Genomic DNA, 16,234 nt, shown 5'->3' on the forward strand with positions numbered 1-16,234 from the left:
TATTTTGGTTTAAGGCTTGGGCTATTGCGGCGGCCATTTCCTGGGAACGTTGCTGCCTACGTCTGCGCGCGGCCTCTCTCCTCTGATAACGAGCTGATAGCGGAGGCATTCTATAAAAGTTTTAATTTTTGTTAATATCTTGGTATGGGAAATCGTTTTAGCTCAAAGTATATCGTCGTAAAGCTTGTTTCGCGGAGTTAAATGCTATCAAATTTTGAAGTAAAATATGAATTTAAATGCAAACTTAATACAGGTAATGAATTCGAATTGAAAATCGACAATTCATGCATCACCATGACTTTCCGAATTCTCAATTTAAAATATCGAGTAAATGAATATTGGAGATTGACAATTCATGTATCACCATGACTTTTCAAATCTTCAATTTAAAACATAAAGTTAATGGGTATTGGAGATTGACAATTCATGTATCACCATGACTTTTCAAATCTTCAATTTAAAACATAAAGTTAATGGGGATTGAAAATCAACTATTCATGTATCACCATGACTTTTCGGATTTTCAATGCTAAAACCCAACAACAAACGAATATGTAAGTAAAGAAATAAATTGAAATTTAACAATAAAAATCGAAAGATCGCGGATAAAACACGAAATCATGTGCTGCGTATGCGCAAGCATATTTTATAAATATCGAGTAATTAACAATTAGCGCGCAAACATGAGATATTTCTCATGCGCGAGAAGGGACTCTTAGGTATTCTAGGTCGTTACGTCTAACCACCTATCCTAAAGTCACGGAGCTCTGATACCAATCTGTAACACCCCGACCGATGGCGGATTATACATCAGGACGCCACGTATTGTTTCATTACTCGTGACACTATTTGGGTGTCAATATTTAATAAATACATTTTCATTGCGCACGCGCAGAACACAAATCGTAAAGTAACATAAATCATATCATAACTCAAAATATTCAAATAACGTAATTTGTCTTGTTACATTTTAATCTAGGTCCAAAGAAAAAGAAAACATCCTACGTGTCCTTGAGATTCCCAAAAGCAGCTACAGCAAACCTGAACATGCGTTAAAATAAAACGTCACACTTGCGTGTCGATGAGCAATCAAGTTTAATAGATATAAATAGATAATAACAAACATTGCGCGCAACATGTGCTTAACTGGGGTTTAACATAGGGTGTAATCAGATTGTGATCAAGCCTAAATAGATCATAGCTCATAGTTCAATCCGTGCTCCCAATCGAGCACAAAAACAAGTAATCATACGTGCATGTGTAAACAAAACAAGAAAACCGTAAACGATAGGTCTCCCGTGTTCATCTAATGGATCCATGAAAACTTCGGAATAGGCCGAACAAAGCGGTTAATGATTCACACATACAAATAAACAGCCAAGTAAACGTCCATAACACATGGGGTTTTGCGCACATAATTTTCATTAACAAGTTTAAGACTCAAGTTGTACGAACACATGAACATCCCAAAACGTTAAAAATAAAAGGGGATTAAGTACGAGATTACTCACTTGTAAACGGTGCGTTGAAAGATAATGCAAGAATCCAATTTTAAAACAAGCACAAGTTAACCTATAAATAAGAGGTTATTGGTTTAACGATTGGTTTTTATGTCTTGAATATATGCAGTAAGTATCGATTTTTGTTAAACAAATTAAAACAAAATATATATATTTACCGAGATTCTGGGCAGAACAGAAGAGAAGACGGAGGCAAAGAGAGGAGTGGCGTTGTTGAGGAGCTACGGCAGAGAGCAAAGGGAGAGAGATTTGGGGAGAGTTTAAGTGTAGTGTGTGTAGTGTTAATAAACAAGAAATTAGCTTAATTTATAGGAAAACCCAAGGGAACACAATCCCTTGAAAAGGGGAAAAGATCTTATCAAATCAAGCAAAAGATATCAAAAAGCACAAGAAACCAAAAGCAAAAGATATCAAAAGATATGCCGGCAGCTGCAGGGGATGGGGAAAAGCTGACAGGTTACAGATCAAAGCATGGGAGATGTCAGATAAAGCACTGTTCAAGACATGCAAAAGAAGATTTCAAAAGATTATGTCAGTCACTTTTTCTGTCAACCAATAGGATTGGTGCGCATGCTGCGCCGAAAGTGGCTTTTCGGACAGATGTCGGAACTGACCTACAGTGCTCATACAAAAGATAAGATACTTCAAAAGCATACAGGCTGGCTTAAACTGGAGAAAAGACTTAACGTCTAGCGCGAGAAGACTCGAGTGCGCGAGGGCGAAGGCAGACAGAACAATCCTTAGCGCGCCGCGGGAACAGTTCTCGCGTATCGCAGGAACATCTGGTCTTCACGCAGGCTTCCTTGTAAGGAGTCTGGCGCGTGGAGCTGCGCAGACATCCTTAGGCGGGAAGAACCAAAGGACAAGCAAAGAGTTAAGAGAAAAAGGGTTTCAAGGCTTAAGGGTTAAGCAGAGGGGCGGGACGGCGACAAGAGGGAAAGAGGGGAGGCGGGACGGCGGAGAGAAGAAAGAAAGGGACGGGTCGGCGGAAAAGAAATTATTATTATTAGTAAGTAATATAAAAATATATATATATGATTTATTTAATGTTAAATTTACAAAGATTAATAACCAAATTTTAAATCATAAAAAGAATCGGATTCGAAAACGGGTACCTGGGTCGGGTCGGATTGGGCAGTTGTCACATTATACTTGCTTAAATTCTACATATTTTAGTTTATTTTTCATATTTGTCAAGTTCCATGGTATTGGGTATGTGGTGACTAGCCTCGGTTTCATCCCGAGTTGAGAACCGAACCAAAAACCGAACTTTTGTTTAAAAGCATTATTGTTAACTTTTTAAATGTAAAACTTGAGTATTATTATTTATAAGTTATTTTACAAGTTCCATGGTAATTGGGTATGTGGTAACCATCCTCGGTCTTATTCCGAGTCAAGGACCGAACCAAAAATCGAACTTTTGTTTAAAAGCCTTATTGTTAACTTTTTGAATGTAAAACTTGAGTATTATTATTTATAAGTTATTTTACAAGTTCCATGGTAATTGGATATGTGGTAACCATCCTCGGTCTTATTCCGAGTCAAGGACCGAACCAAAAACCGAACTAAACCGAGTTCACTCGCTTAAGACACACAAGTGTGTTTTTAGCCACCAAAACTCATATTTTTCTTCAAGATTATATTTTAAATCAATTTTAGTTAATTTCTAAACATACTTGGCATGTCGGTAACCAACTTGATCTTATAACAAGTTCGAACCGATAAGGTCGTATACTCGCTTAACGAACGTTAAGGTTCTTCACAATAGAACTACATACTTGGTTAAGTCTATTTTGATTTTATTGAGTTATCTCATAACACTTATTATTTTGGCAAGTTAACTGTGAGCTTGGTCAATTATCAAGTCTCGAACCGACAAACCCGAACACTCGTTTAAACCTCGTTTTTGTATTCTTATAACCAAGGGTTTTGCAATATCGCATTTTAACCCACATTATTACTTAACACAGTTGAGTTAAAAAAGAAAAAAAACTAATGAATAGAATACCGAGACCCGGTTTCGAGTAAACTTATTTTACAAAACTCGTTTATTTAATTTCTCAAATATTTACATTTTAAATCCTAAACTTTATTTATTTACTTTATTTGTCATGTATTTTATTTTAAACCCTTCCAAGACTACCTACTAACACAAGACCCGTTTAATATAGGTCTTGCTCGTTAAACCGATCTCTCCGATTATTCACGACACTATCTTTCAAGTTACTTGTTAATGCGAGTACTTTTTCATCCCCCGTTTTTCATCTTTCGTTTTGGGGGTGGCATTGCATACTTATTCAAATTCAAATGATTTATACTTGAGTCTTAAACCACAACACGTATTGTATATGTTTACTTAAATAAATGCTCGATTTGGTGTTATATGCTTTACATGATTATGTGCAAATTCTTGAATGCTAAAGCAGGTAGCCTCTTGAATGCTAAGGCGGGTAGCCTCATCAAAGTATGATCATACGTTAATTCCGAGTATATATGGTATCCCCATATAGAAAGGTGTCGTCAATGTATTATTATTGACGATTTCATTAGTCGTCAATGTATTCTTATTGACGATTCGTCAATGTATTCTTATTGACGGTTTTATTATCTAAATTGTTGCTATTATTTATTGTTTTCATATACTAGTTGTGGATTTCATACTATATACTTATTGTCCAAAACTATGAAAATTGCTCACCAACCTTCGTGTTGACAAACTCTATTTTATGCAATGTTACATGTTTGATGTTAGCTTGATTGGATTACTTGAAGAAACTTATTATCTTGGCTTTAGGATATTAGAAAATAAAAGAACAAGTTATTTGTTTATCTATCTATTTGGCATTTTGTATGAACAATTGTTGTGTTATTTATGATTATATGGATTTAAATGAGTTGTTTAAATATTGCAACTTTATAGTGTCATTGTGCAATGAGCAATCATGTCGCGCCTCGACGTTTCCGCCTTAATTGGTCGGGGTGTGACAGCCGCTCAATCGCGCCAACGAGTGAACATGACCATTTTTATTGCAATAAACGTAGTTGTAAACATGTCAACCCAAACGTGATAAACCCAAAACCTTCAAAGTTTTGTTTGTGTCGGGGTAAAAAAGATAGTTGTTGGAGGGTTGTATTGTAAAAAAAGTGATGAAACATTTTAATCTATCTATACTATCAATAAGGTTATATAAGAAAACTTGTCTTTTTATATAACTCGTAGTGGCCTAACCCCTTTAGATAAGAAACTTCTGTTTAAATTGAAGAGAAGACATTTTTCAGTTGCAGTTTGTTTTGCAATGATCATTAATAAAAGTCAAAGGTTTATCAAGAGTGAAGAGTAGCTTTATCAAGAGTGAAGAGTAGAGTCGGAGTTAAAATACTTATCAAGAGTGAAGAGTAGAGACGGAGTTAAAATGCTTATATTAGACAAGAAAGGTAAAGTTACAAATAAAACTATAAATAAAACAAGAAATATGGTTTATAAGTAAGTCTTTAGTAGCATATGAATTTTACATTTTGAACTTTTGATTATATTTTTGAAGATTGTAATTTGAATGTTATTTTGGTTTATTTTTATGTTTCACAATCATTTGTTTCGTACCAATATTATTTACAACTTGAAATATGTTGTCGTCCCAAAAAACATATAACAACTTATGTTGTCCTTTAAATTACATGTGTTTATTAGTCAATTTCAATATTTTCACCCGTATTAATGTGTCATACACGCGTCAATAACCTATTAATCATTTAAAAAAAATAAAAAGGACAAAAGAAAAGGAGTGTTGAGTCGGTTTGGTTTTAGCCGGCTATGTATATAATAAACACTTATACATGCATACATACAACAGCCATAGCCGTGACCCCTGAATTCGATATTTGCAAGCTGTTTCCGGCGTTGACGTTGGGCGATACATCGATGAAAAAGAAAGAGGCGGCGGTGAAGGCGATGCTGGGTGTGAAGAAGACGAATAAGAATAAGAAAAAGAAGCCGCAGCCGCGGCGGCTGAATGTGGAAGAGGTAATGGAAAACAACAGCATGAAGGAGAACCCGAACGAGTTGCTGGGCGTCTACCGTACGTCTGATGGTGCGTTTAAGGCTAAAATAACCTACCCCGATGGCCGTCGGGTAGTCCTCGGGACTTTTATGTCCGGCACTCTCGCAGCATGTGCTTATGACAGAAAATCTCTCAAGCTTTACGGCCTTGACAAACCGGTTAATTTCCCGCAACGGGTTATATTTACGCCATATGATGATGATGACGATGATGATGAGCCGAACAACTAACTCTAAGGCCGGGCCGGGACGGGACTATTAACTAATATTAATATTAATCAGTATTATTATTATTATATTTCAGACATGCCTAATTTGTGTTTTAAGTTTCTAACTCTCAACTCAACTGGTGATCGTGGTGGTTTGGTTTGATAGATAATATATTAATCGAATTTATCCATCCGATAACAAATTTATTTTTATGCTAGTGAAATTGGATTTTGGATTCTTTTGAATTGTTTAAATCTTAGAGAAGCTGCTTTACTAGTTTCTATATCATCATCCTGCCTTGGTCCAGTGTGTTCAGACTCACCTCAAGTCATAAGCATCACAGGTTCAACTTCCTCACATACCTATAGAGAAAGAAAATGTGGCGCTCGATGCAAACAGCTGGTTTTTTTTTACGCGTTTAGTTAGTTAGTTACGTGTCGGATGTCAAGTAAAAACACATGACCTTCATGCTCCTCCGCTCCAGCTGGAGTGTTTTTGAGACCCGAGTCTAAGTGGGTTGACTCGGTGTAACATTATATGGCTCATCAGATGGACAAGAGAGCCATGAAGATGCTCAAATATAAAGCTAACTATATCACCAAAACTGGAAATTGTGACTAAACATACATTGCAACATGTTTACCGTTCCCAAAAAAATTATTTAAATAAGTCAAAACCGGAACTCATACTCACTCAACGACTTCAATAAGAGTCGTCTCATAGTCATCAGGCGCTACAAACCCATGCAGATTCATCACAGTCGCAGCCACGTTTGCTAGCCCACCACTTGGCACATCCTTGCGGAACTTCACACCTGCTGCTAACCCGGGCCCACCAATGGCAATCGGCACCTGATTATAATATTCAAACTGTCATTTCCACATTTTGGTTTATAACCCATTGATTCATCAAAAAAAATTGTGAAAAATAGCTTACCGGCTGAAGAGTGTGTGATGTGAGAATCTGGACCGCACCGTCTTTGAGAAGAGGCTCACCCTTCTTGTTTCTTTTGACCATATCTTCAGCATTACCGTGATCTGCGGTCACGACAAATATTCCACCCACTTGTTCTACTGCATCGATAATCATCTGTCACCCACACACAGTTGGAATAAACGATTAATTTCTAGGAAACAAATATATTAACATAAACAAATTTCTAGGAAAACAAATTTCAAGGATAAGTCGGTCTTTTACCTTGACAGCTTCATCTGCAGCCTTGCAGGCCACGACAGTAGCCTCAACATCACCGGTATGACCAACCATGTCTCCATTTGGTATGTTCACTCGCACCTAAAAAGTCACATGGAACAGTTTATTAAAACATATTTCTTAAAATATGTATATTCGTATATTTTTCTATCTGATATGCATCATCATTACCTGGTCAAACTTTCCGCTGAGGATAGCATCGCGGGCCTTCTCACCAATCTCTAAAGCTTTCATCTTGGGTTGAACATTGAAGGTGATTCCACTATCACTTGGAATCTCGACATATTCTTCCATCTCGGAATTGAAATATCCTGACCGGTTTCCATTCCAGAAAAACGTGACATGACCGAATTTGACAGTCTCACTGTTAACAATTGAAATACGCTAGTCAAATAAAATTTCGTATCATTTTTAATTAATAATAATATTATTAATCAGATTTTATAAAATAATGCCAAATCTAACTCGTATCATTTTTAATTAATATTAATCAGATTTTATAAAATAATGCCAAATCAAGCAGAATACATATTCTCACCTGCAAGCAAAAGTGTGGACCCCGTTATGCACCAAATACTCGCCAGACGTCCTATCTATCAATGGAGGAGATACAAGATAATGACTTGGAAGCTTGAGTTCACCGTCATATTGAAGCATGCCAACATAGCGGATTTTCGGGACCCGCACTCGGTCAAACTTATCAAACTTCTTGTATTCAAGTGCTTGAGCAAGCATAGTCATACGATCTGCACGGAAGTTAAAAGTCACAACAGCATCTCCATCCACAATGGGACCCACAGGCTTTCCACTGTCATCAACTATGACAAAGGGAGGCAAGTACTGGTCATTAGCACCTGGGACCTCTCTAAGTGTCTTTATAGCCTCAACAACGTTCTTAAACTTGTGTGGTGCTTCACCGAGAACTTGTGCATCCCAACCGCGTTTCACAACTTCCCAATCGTTCTGCAAAACGAACATGCAAGCATAAATATCCTATCAACAAATAGTGGCACTAATGTAACCTTATCAATTGCAAAATGAAAATGAAAAGGTTACCTCATAACGGTCCATGGTGACATACATACGCCCTCCACCAGATGCAACCTGTGCATCAATACCTTTGCCGCGGAGATCTGAAAGCTCAGCTTCAAGTGTTTCGGCAAAACCGACACTTGAACCATCTAAAACATCACGACCATCAGTAAGCACGTGAACACGTATCCTCTTGGCGCCACGCTGGCTAGCTCCTCTGAGAAACAACTGCAATCCAACAATATACATGAATGATGAATATGAAGTTAATAAATCATTGAATGTTAAGTAATTGATACTTATTGAATGGTTATATTGTTTAATTGCATATACCTGCAACTGATCAAGACGAGAGTGCACACCACCATCGCTCATCAACCCAATAAGGTGCAAGGTGTTGGTTGCAAAAGATTCCTTGATGTAATTAAAACCTTCATCTTCAAATATTTTTTCAGAGGCAAGAGCAAGATCAACAAGTTTTGCACTAAAAGAAAGAAACAAAGATTCGCAAGTAAAGGTCAGCTACATAGCATTAGAGAAAAATAATCATTCAATTGCATTATACTGCAAAAGCATGTAATCTACTAATCTCCTTCTAAACATGTTGTGCTTACAAAGTAAAAAAACAAATATGAAATGAGGTAATTAGTATCAAAAGGAAGGAGAGAAAGATCACCCTTGAGCAAAGATCCTTCCAGCACCGAGAGCATTGTGTCCAACTTCACTGTTACCCATGTCATCCTCAGTGGGAAGCCCCACAGCAGTACCATGAGCCCTCACCAATCTCCATTTATCAGGGGCGAACTGTAACAAAATACAAACATTAAAGATTATTCAACTCGCCATGCTACTAACAGATCAAGATAAATGGCCCGCAGCCAGTTCAATTTAGCTTGAAAAAAGATAATCTACTTTATTTTTCTTGTTTTATGGAATTAGTTCAGTTTGGTAGCATCAAACAGACCTTGAAACTAGGTGGTTTAGTTTCCGAAATCTGTTTTATGGAAGTTGTTCAGTCCTTGCCACTTGATATTATTGTTTCCTCACTAGGCTCAGAAATGGATCAATTTTCGACCGACATAAACCTAAATGCACATTAAGATCTTACTAAAGCATCTACTAATCAAATACATAAAAACATATAGTCAAAATCAACTATTAGCTTCGATTAATCACACTATTTCTCCTAACATAAAACGATTAGCTACTTCTATGCGACGCAATAAACATCAATGATTCTTCAGATGATCAGATCTAACTCACATTAACATACACAACTACAATGATAGTATGATACATAGAAATTAGATAAAAACTACTAGTTCAAAATCATCAATTAAACACGCCTAATTCTCCTAACCTAGAACGATTAACTACTTCCCATAGACAACAAACTATTCGCCATTTACGACTTCAAAAAAATCAATAGATATACATCAACATACACAACTACAATGATGTATAGAAGCATTAGTACCTATTAGCGTCGATTAAACACGCTTATTCAGATCTAATTCACAATTAACAACGATTAACTACGTCCGATTGAGATATAACCTAACATACACAGCTACAACAATGCATTAGGTTAAAAGTGATTACGTTTTTAAGTGAATCCATAGTAGGCGTGTCAGCAACGTGAATGCAATTAAACTTATCAGGTGAAGCTTCACCCCAGCCGTCGAGAACGATCATAGCCACCAGCTTACCTTTCGGTAGGCTCGGATGATCTGCTAGTTTCCATGAGAACTCGCTGCTTCCCATTGTTTTCTCAGTCAAAGTTTGTTTGAATTGGATTGGATCTCGTGTTGTTGTTTGGGTATGTTTATATATGAATATGAAGTTGGTGGGTGGATGGATTGCTGCACAAGACAGCAGGGTGGGTGCGTGGGTGGGTGGATGCTACGGGATATTCTGTAATACTTGAAAAAATACCAAAATCGCATCGTGTATTTTCAAACTTTAGCCGTGATTTTGAAAAACTATTTAAAGCAGCCACTCGAAAATCGTTGTTTTAACGGAATTTTTAATGAATCTAACGGAACTCGTTAAAGATTTCGTTGACTTGTATGATCTCGTCACGTGTTAACATATTATTGGATTTGGATATGACGAAATTCGTAAAAGAATCGTCGGATCCCAGGGTTCTTTAACGAATTCCGTCGGATCCGTAAATAGTTTAACACGTGGCGAGATTTTAAAGGTCAATGATTTCCGTCGGCGGTTGATGAATTCCATTGGATTCTACGGGAAAAAATGACTATTTTTTTTAAAACTATGGCTAAAGTTGGAAAAAAGGATGGTCAAAAATAATTATTTTAAGGATTTTCCTTTAATAATTTTATGATATTTTTATTTAATGTCGACAAGTCCCTCTGGTATGACTCATAGTTCATAATAGCCCTTGGTTAAATTATTTTTATTACTATGACGACTAAGTATTAGAGAATCTTCAACACCGAATTGCCATGTAAGGTTTTAAATTTTTATTTAAAAACATTCATTTCTTTTACAATATCAAACATTAGCAATCCTATTAATAATTATTAAAATTGAGATAGTGAGCGCCACATGCTCGTCTGGTTGATCGTCCATATCTACAGACCAAGTCACGAACTTTAGTCAACATCACTGGTTGTTTGCTTCCCTCACTAGTTGCGGATCCTAGATTTTTTTCCTGTGAGTTTACCTTTTTTCGGTGTTCAAATTTCAGTTATTTCACAGAACCAAGCATTACATTGTTCGGGCTGCGCGGGCCTTGTCGGACAATATTATATAATACGATACCATAATAAAACAATATGTTACTTTAAAAAACATGTAAGGTCATTAAAAATGAAAACAAAAAAATTACAATAAATGGGTTGTGGATGCATGATGGGGTGAATAGATCTGAAAATAATCAGAAATGAAAACGTTCTTTTTTAGCTATTAAAAACCCCAACTAAATACACAATAATGGTTTACCAAAAAGAAAAAAAAATTACCAAAATAGGATTTAAAAAGATTTCAACTTGAAACTTTTCAAATGCTTTTAAAAGACTTGAACTTGAGACCTTTCAAAATTCAAAAAGATTGAGAAGGTTTTAAAGGAATTTACCATTATACCATCTTAAACTTTTTTATATGAGTTCACTTCTAAAAATCATATGGGTTCACTAATACTTTTTATATATCTTTTTAATATAAAATTTGAAAATCAATGTGTTCCCGTGAACCCGGGAAACCCATACTAAATCCGCCCCTGTCCCCCACGTTTGTTCCCTGCCATTCAATTCGGAGAGGGGCACAAACCACCCGTAGGAGATGCTCTTATTGGAAACTCTTGAGATCCTATTAATATCGTGCCATGCAATGGTATCAAATAAATCGTAACTTGTATGGGCTATATGACCATTTAACAGGTAATGATAGGAAACCGACAAAAGTAGTGTTTGAATCTAATCCATCTACTCACTAGAATTCCATATTTATTATCTTCACATCTAGAAGATTAGTTGTGGCTTCTATTTGAATATAGATGATTACAATTTGAAAGTTATAAAAATATTAATCAGTTTTGAAACTTATCACGTATCTCATATATATATCACGTATCTCATATATAGAAGAGCAATCATTTTACAAGATCATGAATAGTAGCTAAATATCGAGTTAAAATCACTTAAACCCACCCATCTCCCTCGCCAGTCGCCACCCTATATGCACCTCGTCAACATTGCAAATAAGAGACCATAAAATAAAGTCATAATACGGTGTTGATACAAATAATAGAAGTTTGAACTCCTAGCTCTAAATAATATCATAAATACTTTTCCCTACGTATTTTATATATATAAAAAATACTCTTAATACTTTTGTTGAACAATCAAATGCGAAATTACAAGTCTTAAGGAATTTTATACGAACTTCAAAATTGGAGGGCCGGGTTAAGAATAAACAGAACATTCGAGAAGCATCTAGTAAAGGAAAGCCACTTCATCTTCAATATCATGTTTCTTGCTTCAAAAGTAAAAAGAAACACCTAATAATTCATGCCACATGGGCCTCCATTAAGAGCAAACTCAAAAGTAGGCCCATTACTCATTGAGGCCCACTTATAAGCAGGCATTTGTAAATTGTAATGCCCCTAGTGTTATTGATGGTGTCTTTTATCGAATGTTTAAGGGAAAATCAGTTCCTTTTAGATAGAGAATTTTTAAAATAACCCTTTTTTTCTTAAATTTTTTTAGAATTTAGACTTTTCAGACGCATTGGGAAAAAATAATAATATAGGGGTAGCAAGCCAAATTTCTAAGGAAAGTTAGGGAGGAGACTAGATTTGAGAAAATAATGAAAGAACAAGCCAAATTATTTTGAAATCTTGAAGTAAAAGTTCAGATTTTTACTAAACTTTTTTCTCTCAAAAAACCGTTTTGAGAGACTATTTTTTTATGTATCATAACTTTTCCGTCCATATTTTCAAATTTTAGGAAAAAGAGATTTTGAAATCTCGTCTTGAGAGACACCGTTCGCCTTCTACCACCATCACTACTGCCACCATCCACAACCGCCACCACCACTCACCGTTCACCACCACCACCACCCACCGTTCGCCTTCTACCACCACCACTACCGCCACCATCCACCACCGCCACCACCACCGCCACCACCACCCCCACCCCCACCGTCCGCAACTACCATCGATCACCACCCACCACCATCCATCACCACCACCGTCTTCTCCATCATCATCATCATCATCATCATCTGTTTCATCTTCATATTCACCTTTTTCATCTTCATTTTCATGTTTATCTTCATCTTTTCCGTCGGGTGGTAGACGGCGGGTGGTGGTGATGGATGGTAATGGTGGACGATGGTGGTGGGTGGTGATCGATGGTAGTGGCGGACGGTGGGTGGTGGTGGTGGCGAACGGTGGGTCGTGGTGGCGATGGTGGTAGAAGGCGAACGGTGAGTGGTGGTAGAATCTCGTCTCTCAAGATGAGATTTCAAAATCTCTTTTTCCTGGAATTTGAAAATATGAACGAAAAATGTTGGAAACATAAAAAAATAGTTTTTTAAGAAAAAAAGTTTAGTAAAAATCTGAACTTTTATTCCAAGATTTCAAAATAATTTGGACTTTCCTTTCATTATTTTCTCAAATATGGTCTCCTCTCTAACTTTCTTTAGAAATTTGGCTTGCTATCCCTATATTATTATCTTTTCTAATGCGTCTGGAAAATCCAAATTCTAAAAAAATTTGATAAAAAAGGGCAATTTTAGGGATTCTCTCTTTAAAAGGGCTAGTTTAAGAATTTTCCAATGTTTAAATGGTTATGACTTTTTATAATAATACCAACGTATCAATTACTTTACTAATATATATAAAAAAGAAGTTTTGTGACGTTGGAGTATGATTGGTCAATTTGGCAAGATTCTATTGGACCAAGTTTTATTTTGTTGGTTTGTTTTTTGTTTTAAACTTTGATAATTATATTTCTAATTATCTTTGTTATGTTTGTTTTTTATTAGTTTAGTTCCAATACAAATATACCGTAACGGATGTGATAAAAACTGACATAATTTGCGTAGACTTAGCGCATTTTGTTTTAGTTATAATACCGTAACGAAACTGACCGAATGACAATTCTTTCGTTTTAGTCCGGTTTTATAATGAACGTGAAAAACCCAACCAAATTTGCATAGACTCACCTCCAGGGACCAATAACGCTCGGGTTTTACCAACGCTCGAGTTTCACCGACCAACGCTATCCTAATGCTCCATCTCAATTTTATAACTTTTTTTTGTTTTAGTTTCCGTACAATAACACATGTAACAGAAACTGACCGAATTCACGTCAACTTACCGGCTCAACACTTAGGACCGGTAATGCTTGTGTCTTACCAACGTTCGGATTTACCAACCTGCCCGGCGCAACGCGCCGGGTTAAAAACTAGTTCATACTATGTTTACTTTTTTCATGCTATAAAAGTATAAATCATAAAATTATTGTTTCACTGTGGTACAAGAGCTTAGTTAATGATTAATTCATCCAAAATAACAAATACCATATAAGTTTTATAAACAAAACACAATAATAAATAATATCGTACTAAACTTTTAAACATGTTTTAACTTATCGTCAAGCATTTATATTCTTACTAATATAGATACGCTTTTAATTTGTGATGTATAAAAGGAGAGTACAGCCAGCTTGCAAGCTTGAGGCCTTTGTATTGAGGGCCTCTAATTTTATTTTTTAAAGATTTACTATGTTTTATTTATATTCGATTCTTTCTCTCTTATCATAACTCCTCAACTCTCATCATGTAGAACTTTATGTTGGAATTCCTGTTTATCTCTTCTTTTCTTTTCTTTCTTTTTTTTTTTTATATTTCACAAATTTTGGATGTGAATAGTTAATTCTAGGCTTATTATCATTTACTTTTCAAGTTTTGACAATAAAAATTTTAAGGTTTTCTTTTCATTAAAATCACTTAAAGTTAATAGTGTTTTGTGTTCTTTAGAAAATGTATAAAAAACGTGTGTAATATTCTCATGTATTTAAACTCCTAGAAAGAAATATACGAAAATAACTTCGATTTTAGAATCTGCTTAAACCTCTAAAAAGATTGAGCAAAGTATGCTTTCATACTTTTAGTATTAATAACTTTTTCTCATATGTATTAAAGATCGTACATATGTACAACCAATATCAATTCTCACAGGGATATAAATGTTTTTTGTACCTAATAATATATTCTTCATTTACGTGTAAAGTATGCACTTCATGAAAGATACTTTGCATAATGTAGTAAACGTAATAAAAATGAACACATTAAGTCAATAACTATTTCATTATATTTTTTATTTTTTAGAAAATTTCATAACGTGCTTCATTCACTTTAATGGCACAGGAAATATGTTTCAGATGGTTTAATTAATAAAATAAAATCATAGCTACGACATATAGATCTATCACAATTATGTAATATTGGTTAAGGCAATCAAATCATAATAAAAAATATAAAAAATAATAATAATTTACGATCAAGAAATTCAGTTTGTTAGGAATTAACTTTTTTAACACATGTAAAACTCGTATAAAACTAAGTGTCTTGTCTTGTTAGAATCAAGTGGCGCAATGGAACGCACAACACATAAATGAATCTCACACAAAAAATAAGAAAATTAAAGAACACGAAAGTGACAAACATCTACGACTGCAACCAGGGTTTATTTTAATTAGCTCAATATATAAAAGATTTCTATTACATTGCAGAGTGTACAACTTGAAGAACAAGATACAAACAACGAGCCGTCAAATAAATAATTAAACCCACCCCAAAGCCTTCATAACCCAACAAGTCTCTCTTTCATGATCATCATTTTTCGTGAAACTGAAACGCCACCCGCTTTTCTTTTCAAACTTTGGCATACTATTATATATTATTAATATAAATATATTAAAATTTATATAGGTAATTCTAGATGTGTCTTGGTCGACATAAACAACCAAACTATTGTCTTTTTAAATCTATAAAAACCATTGATATTGACATATTTCTTGTAGTCATCCTCTGGATTATTCAGTTTTCTTAGTTAGCATCAACTCATTATTTGAAGGTTTGATGGTGAAAGGTGCACCCTTCTTTTCATTACTAGAATAGATTGAAATATTCTTTATACTAATTAGATTAACAGAATAATCAAAATGAACGGTTGAAATTTAAACAAGTATATATCATTATGAATAAAGAAACATACAAGCTAAGGATATTTTTCTGTAGATGTCACCATGATTTTGTTTAATAAAATGAATAGAATGGGGTCATGGTTTGAAGAAGTTACACTTCAAAGATTTGTCCTATGGGAAATGGTTAAAGACATATAATTACAACCATGTTATATAAAAATTTTAATTCATGAAAAAAAAGACATATCATTTTGTAATTAAGTATTTACTTACATGCTTTATCAGTTCCTTTTTCTATTAGTGTAGATATAGAAAATGGTTTTTAAACATATAGTAGTACACTTCAAGTTTTAAAACGATCAACTCGACACAAATGTGTCAAATGGAAACGTAGTGTGGTTATAAAGCGATTAGTTACGGACGTCCATTGTGTCGAGAAAAATAACTTGCCTTAATTGACAATTTGACATAGAAAATAGGTTCGTGATCTCTTTAGTATATAGGAATAAAATGACTCAAAGCCT

The 16,234-nt window shown here is 35.0% G+C and overlaps 1 protein-coding gene across 1 annotated transcript; it reads right to left on the reverse strand.

The window, feature by feature from the left end:
* Positions 1-6,462: 6,462 nt before the first annotated feature.
* Positions 6,463-9,829, reverse strand: LOC143577785 (2,3-bisphosphoglycerate-independent phosphoglycerate mutase-like). The gene is made up of 9 exons (XM_077061514.1): positions 9,634-9,829; positions 8,708-8,835; positions 8,365-8,515; positions 8,056-8,259; positions 7,538-7,962; positions 7,171-7,363; positions 6,985-7,080; positions 6,724-6,876; positions 6,463-6,638 (listed from the first exon to the last, which is right to left on the reverse strand). The coding sequence occupies exons 1-9, from the start codon at positions 9,793-9,795 to the stop codon at positions 6,477-6,479; spliced, it is 1,674 nt and encodes a 557-aa protein (XP_076917629.1). The 5' UTR covers positions 9,796-9,829; the 3' UTR covers positions 6,463-6,476.
* Between the last annotated feature and the right edge of the window lie 6,405 nt (positions 9,830-16,234).

The sequence above is a fragment of the Bidens hawaiensis genome, unplaced genomic scaffold, assembly GCF_021521415.1.
Source record: "Bidens hawaiensis isolate Kalapana, Puna unplaced genomic scaffold, B.hawaiensis_p1.1 tig00028802_1, whole genome shotgun sequence".
NCBI classification, from domain to species: Eukaryota; Viridiplantae; Streptophyta; class Magnoliopsida; order Asterales; family Asteraceae; genus Bidens; species Bidens hawaiensis.

Coding starts and splice junctions, on each gene's coding strand:
- LOC143577785 (XM_077061514.1), bottom strand. CDS start 9,795: ATGGGAAGCAGCGAGTTCTCATGGAAACTAGCAGATCATCCGAGCCTA. Junction 8,516..8,707: donor GGAAGGATCTTTGCTCAAGG/GTGATCTTTCTC, acceptor TCTTTCTTTTAG/TGCAAAACTTGTTGATCTTG. Junction 7,081..7,170: donor TCAGCGGAAAGTTTGACCAG/GTAATGATGATG, acceptor GTGACTTTTTAG/GTGCGAGTGAACATACCAAA.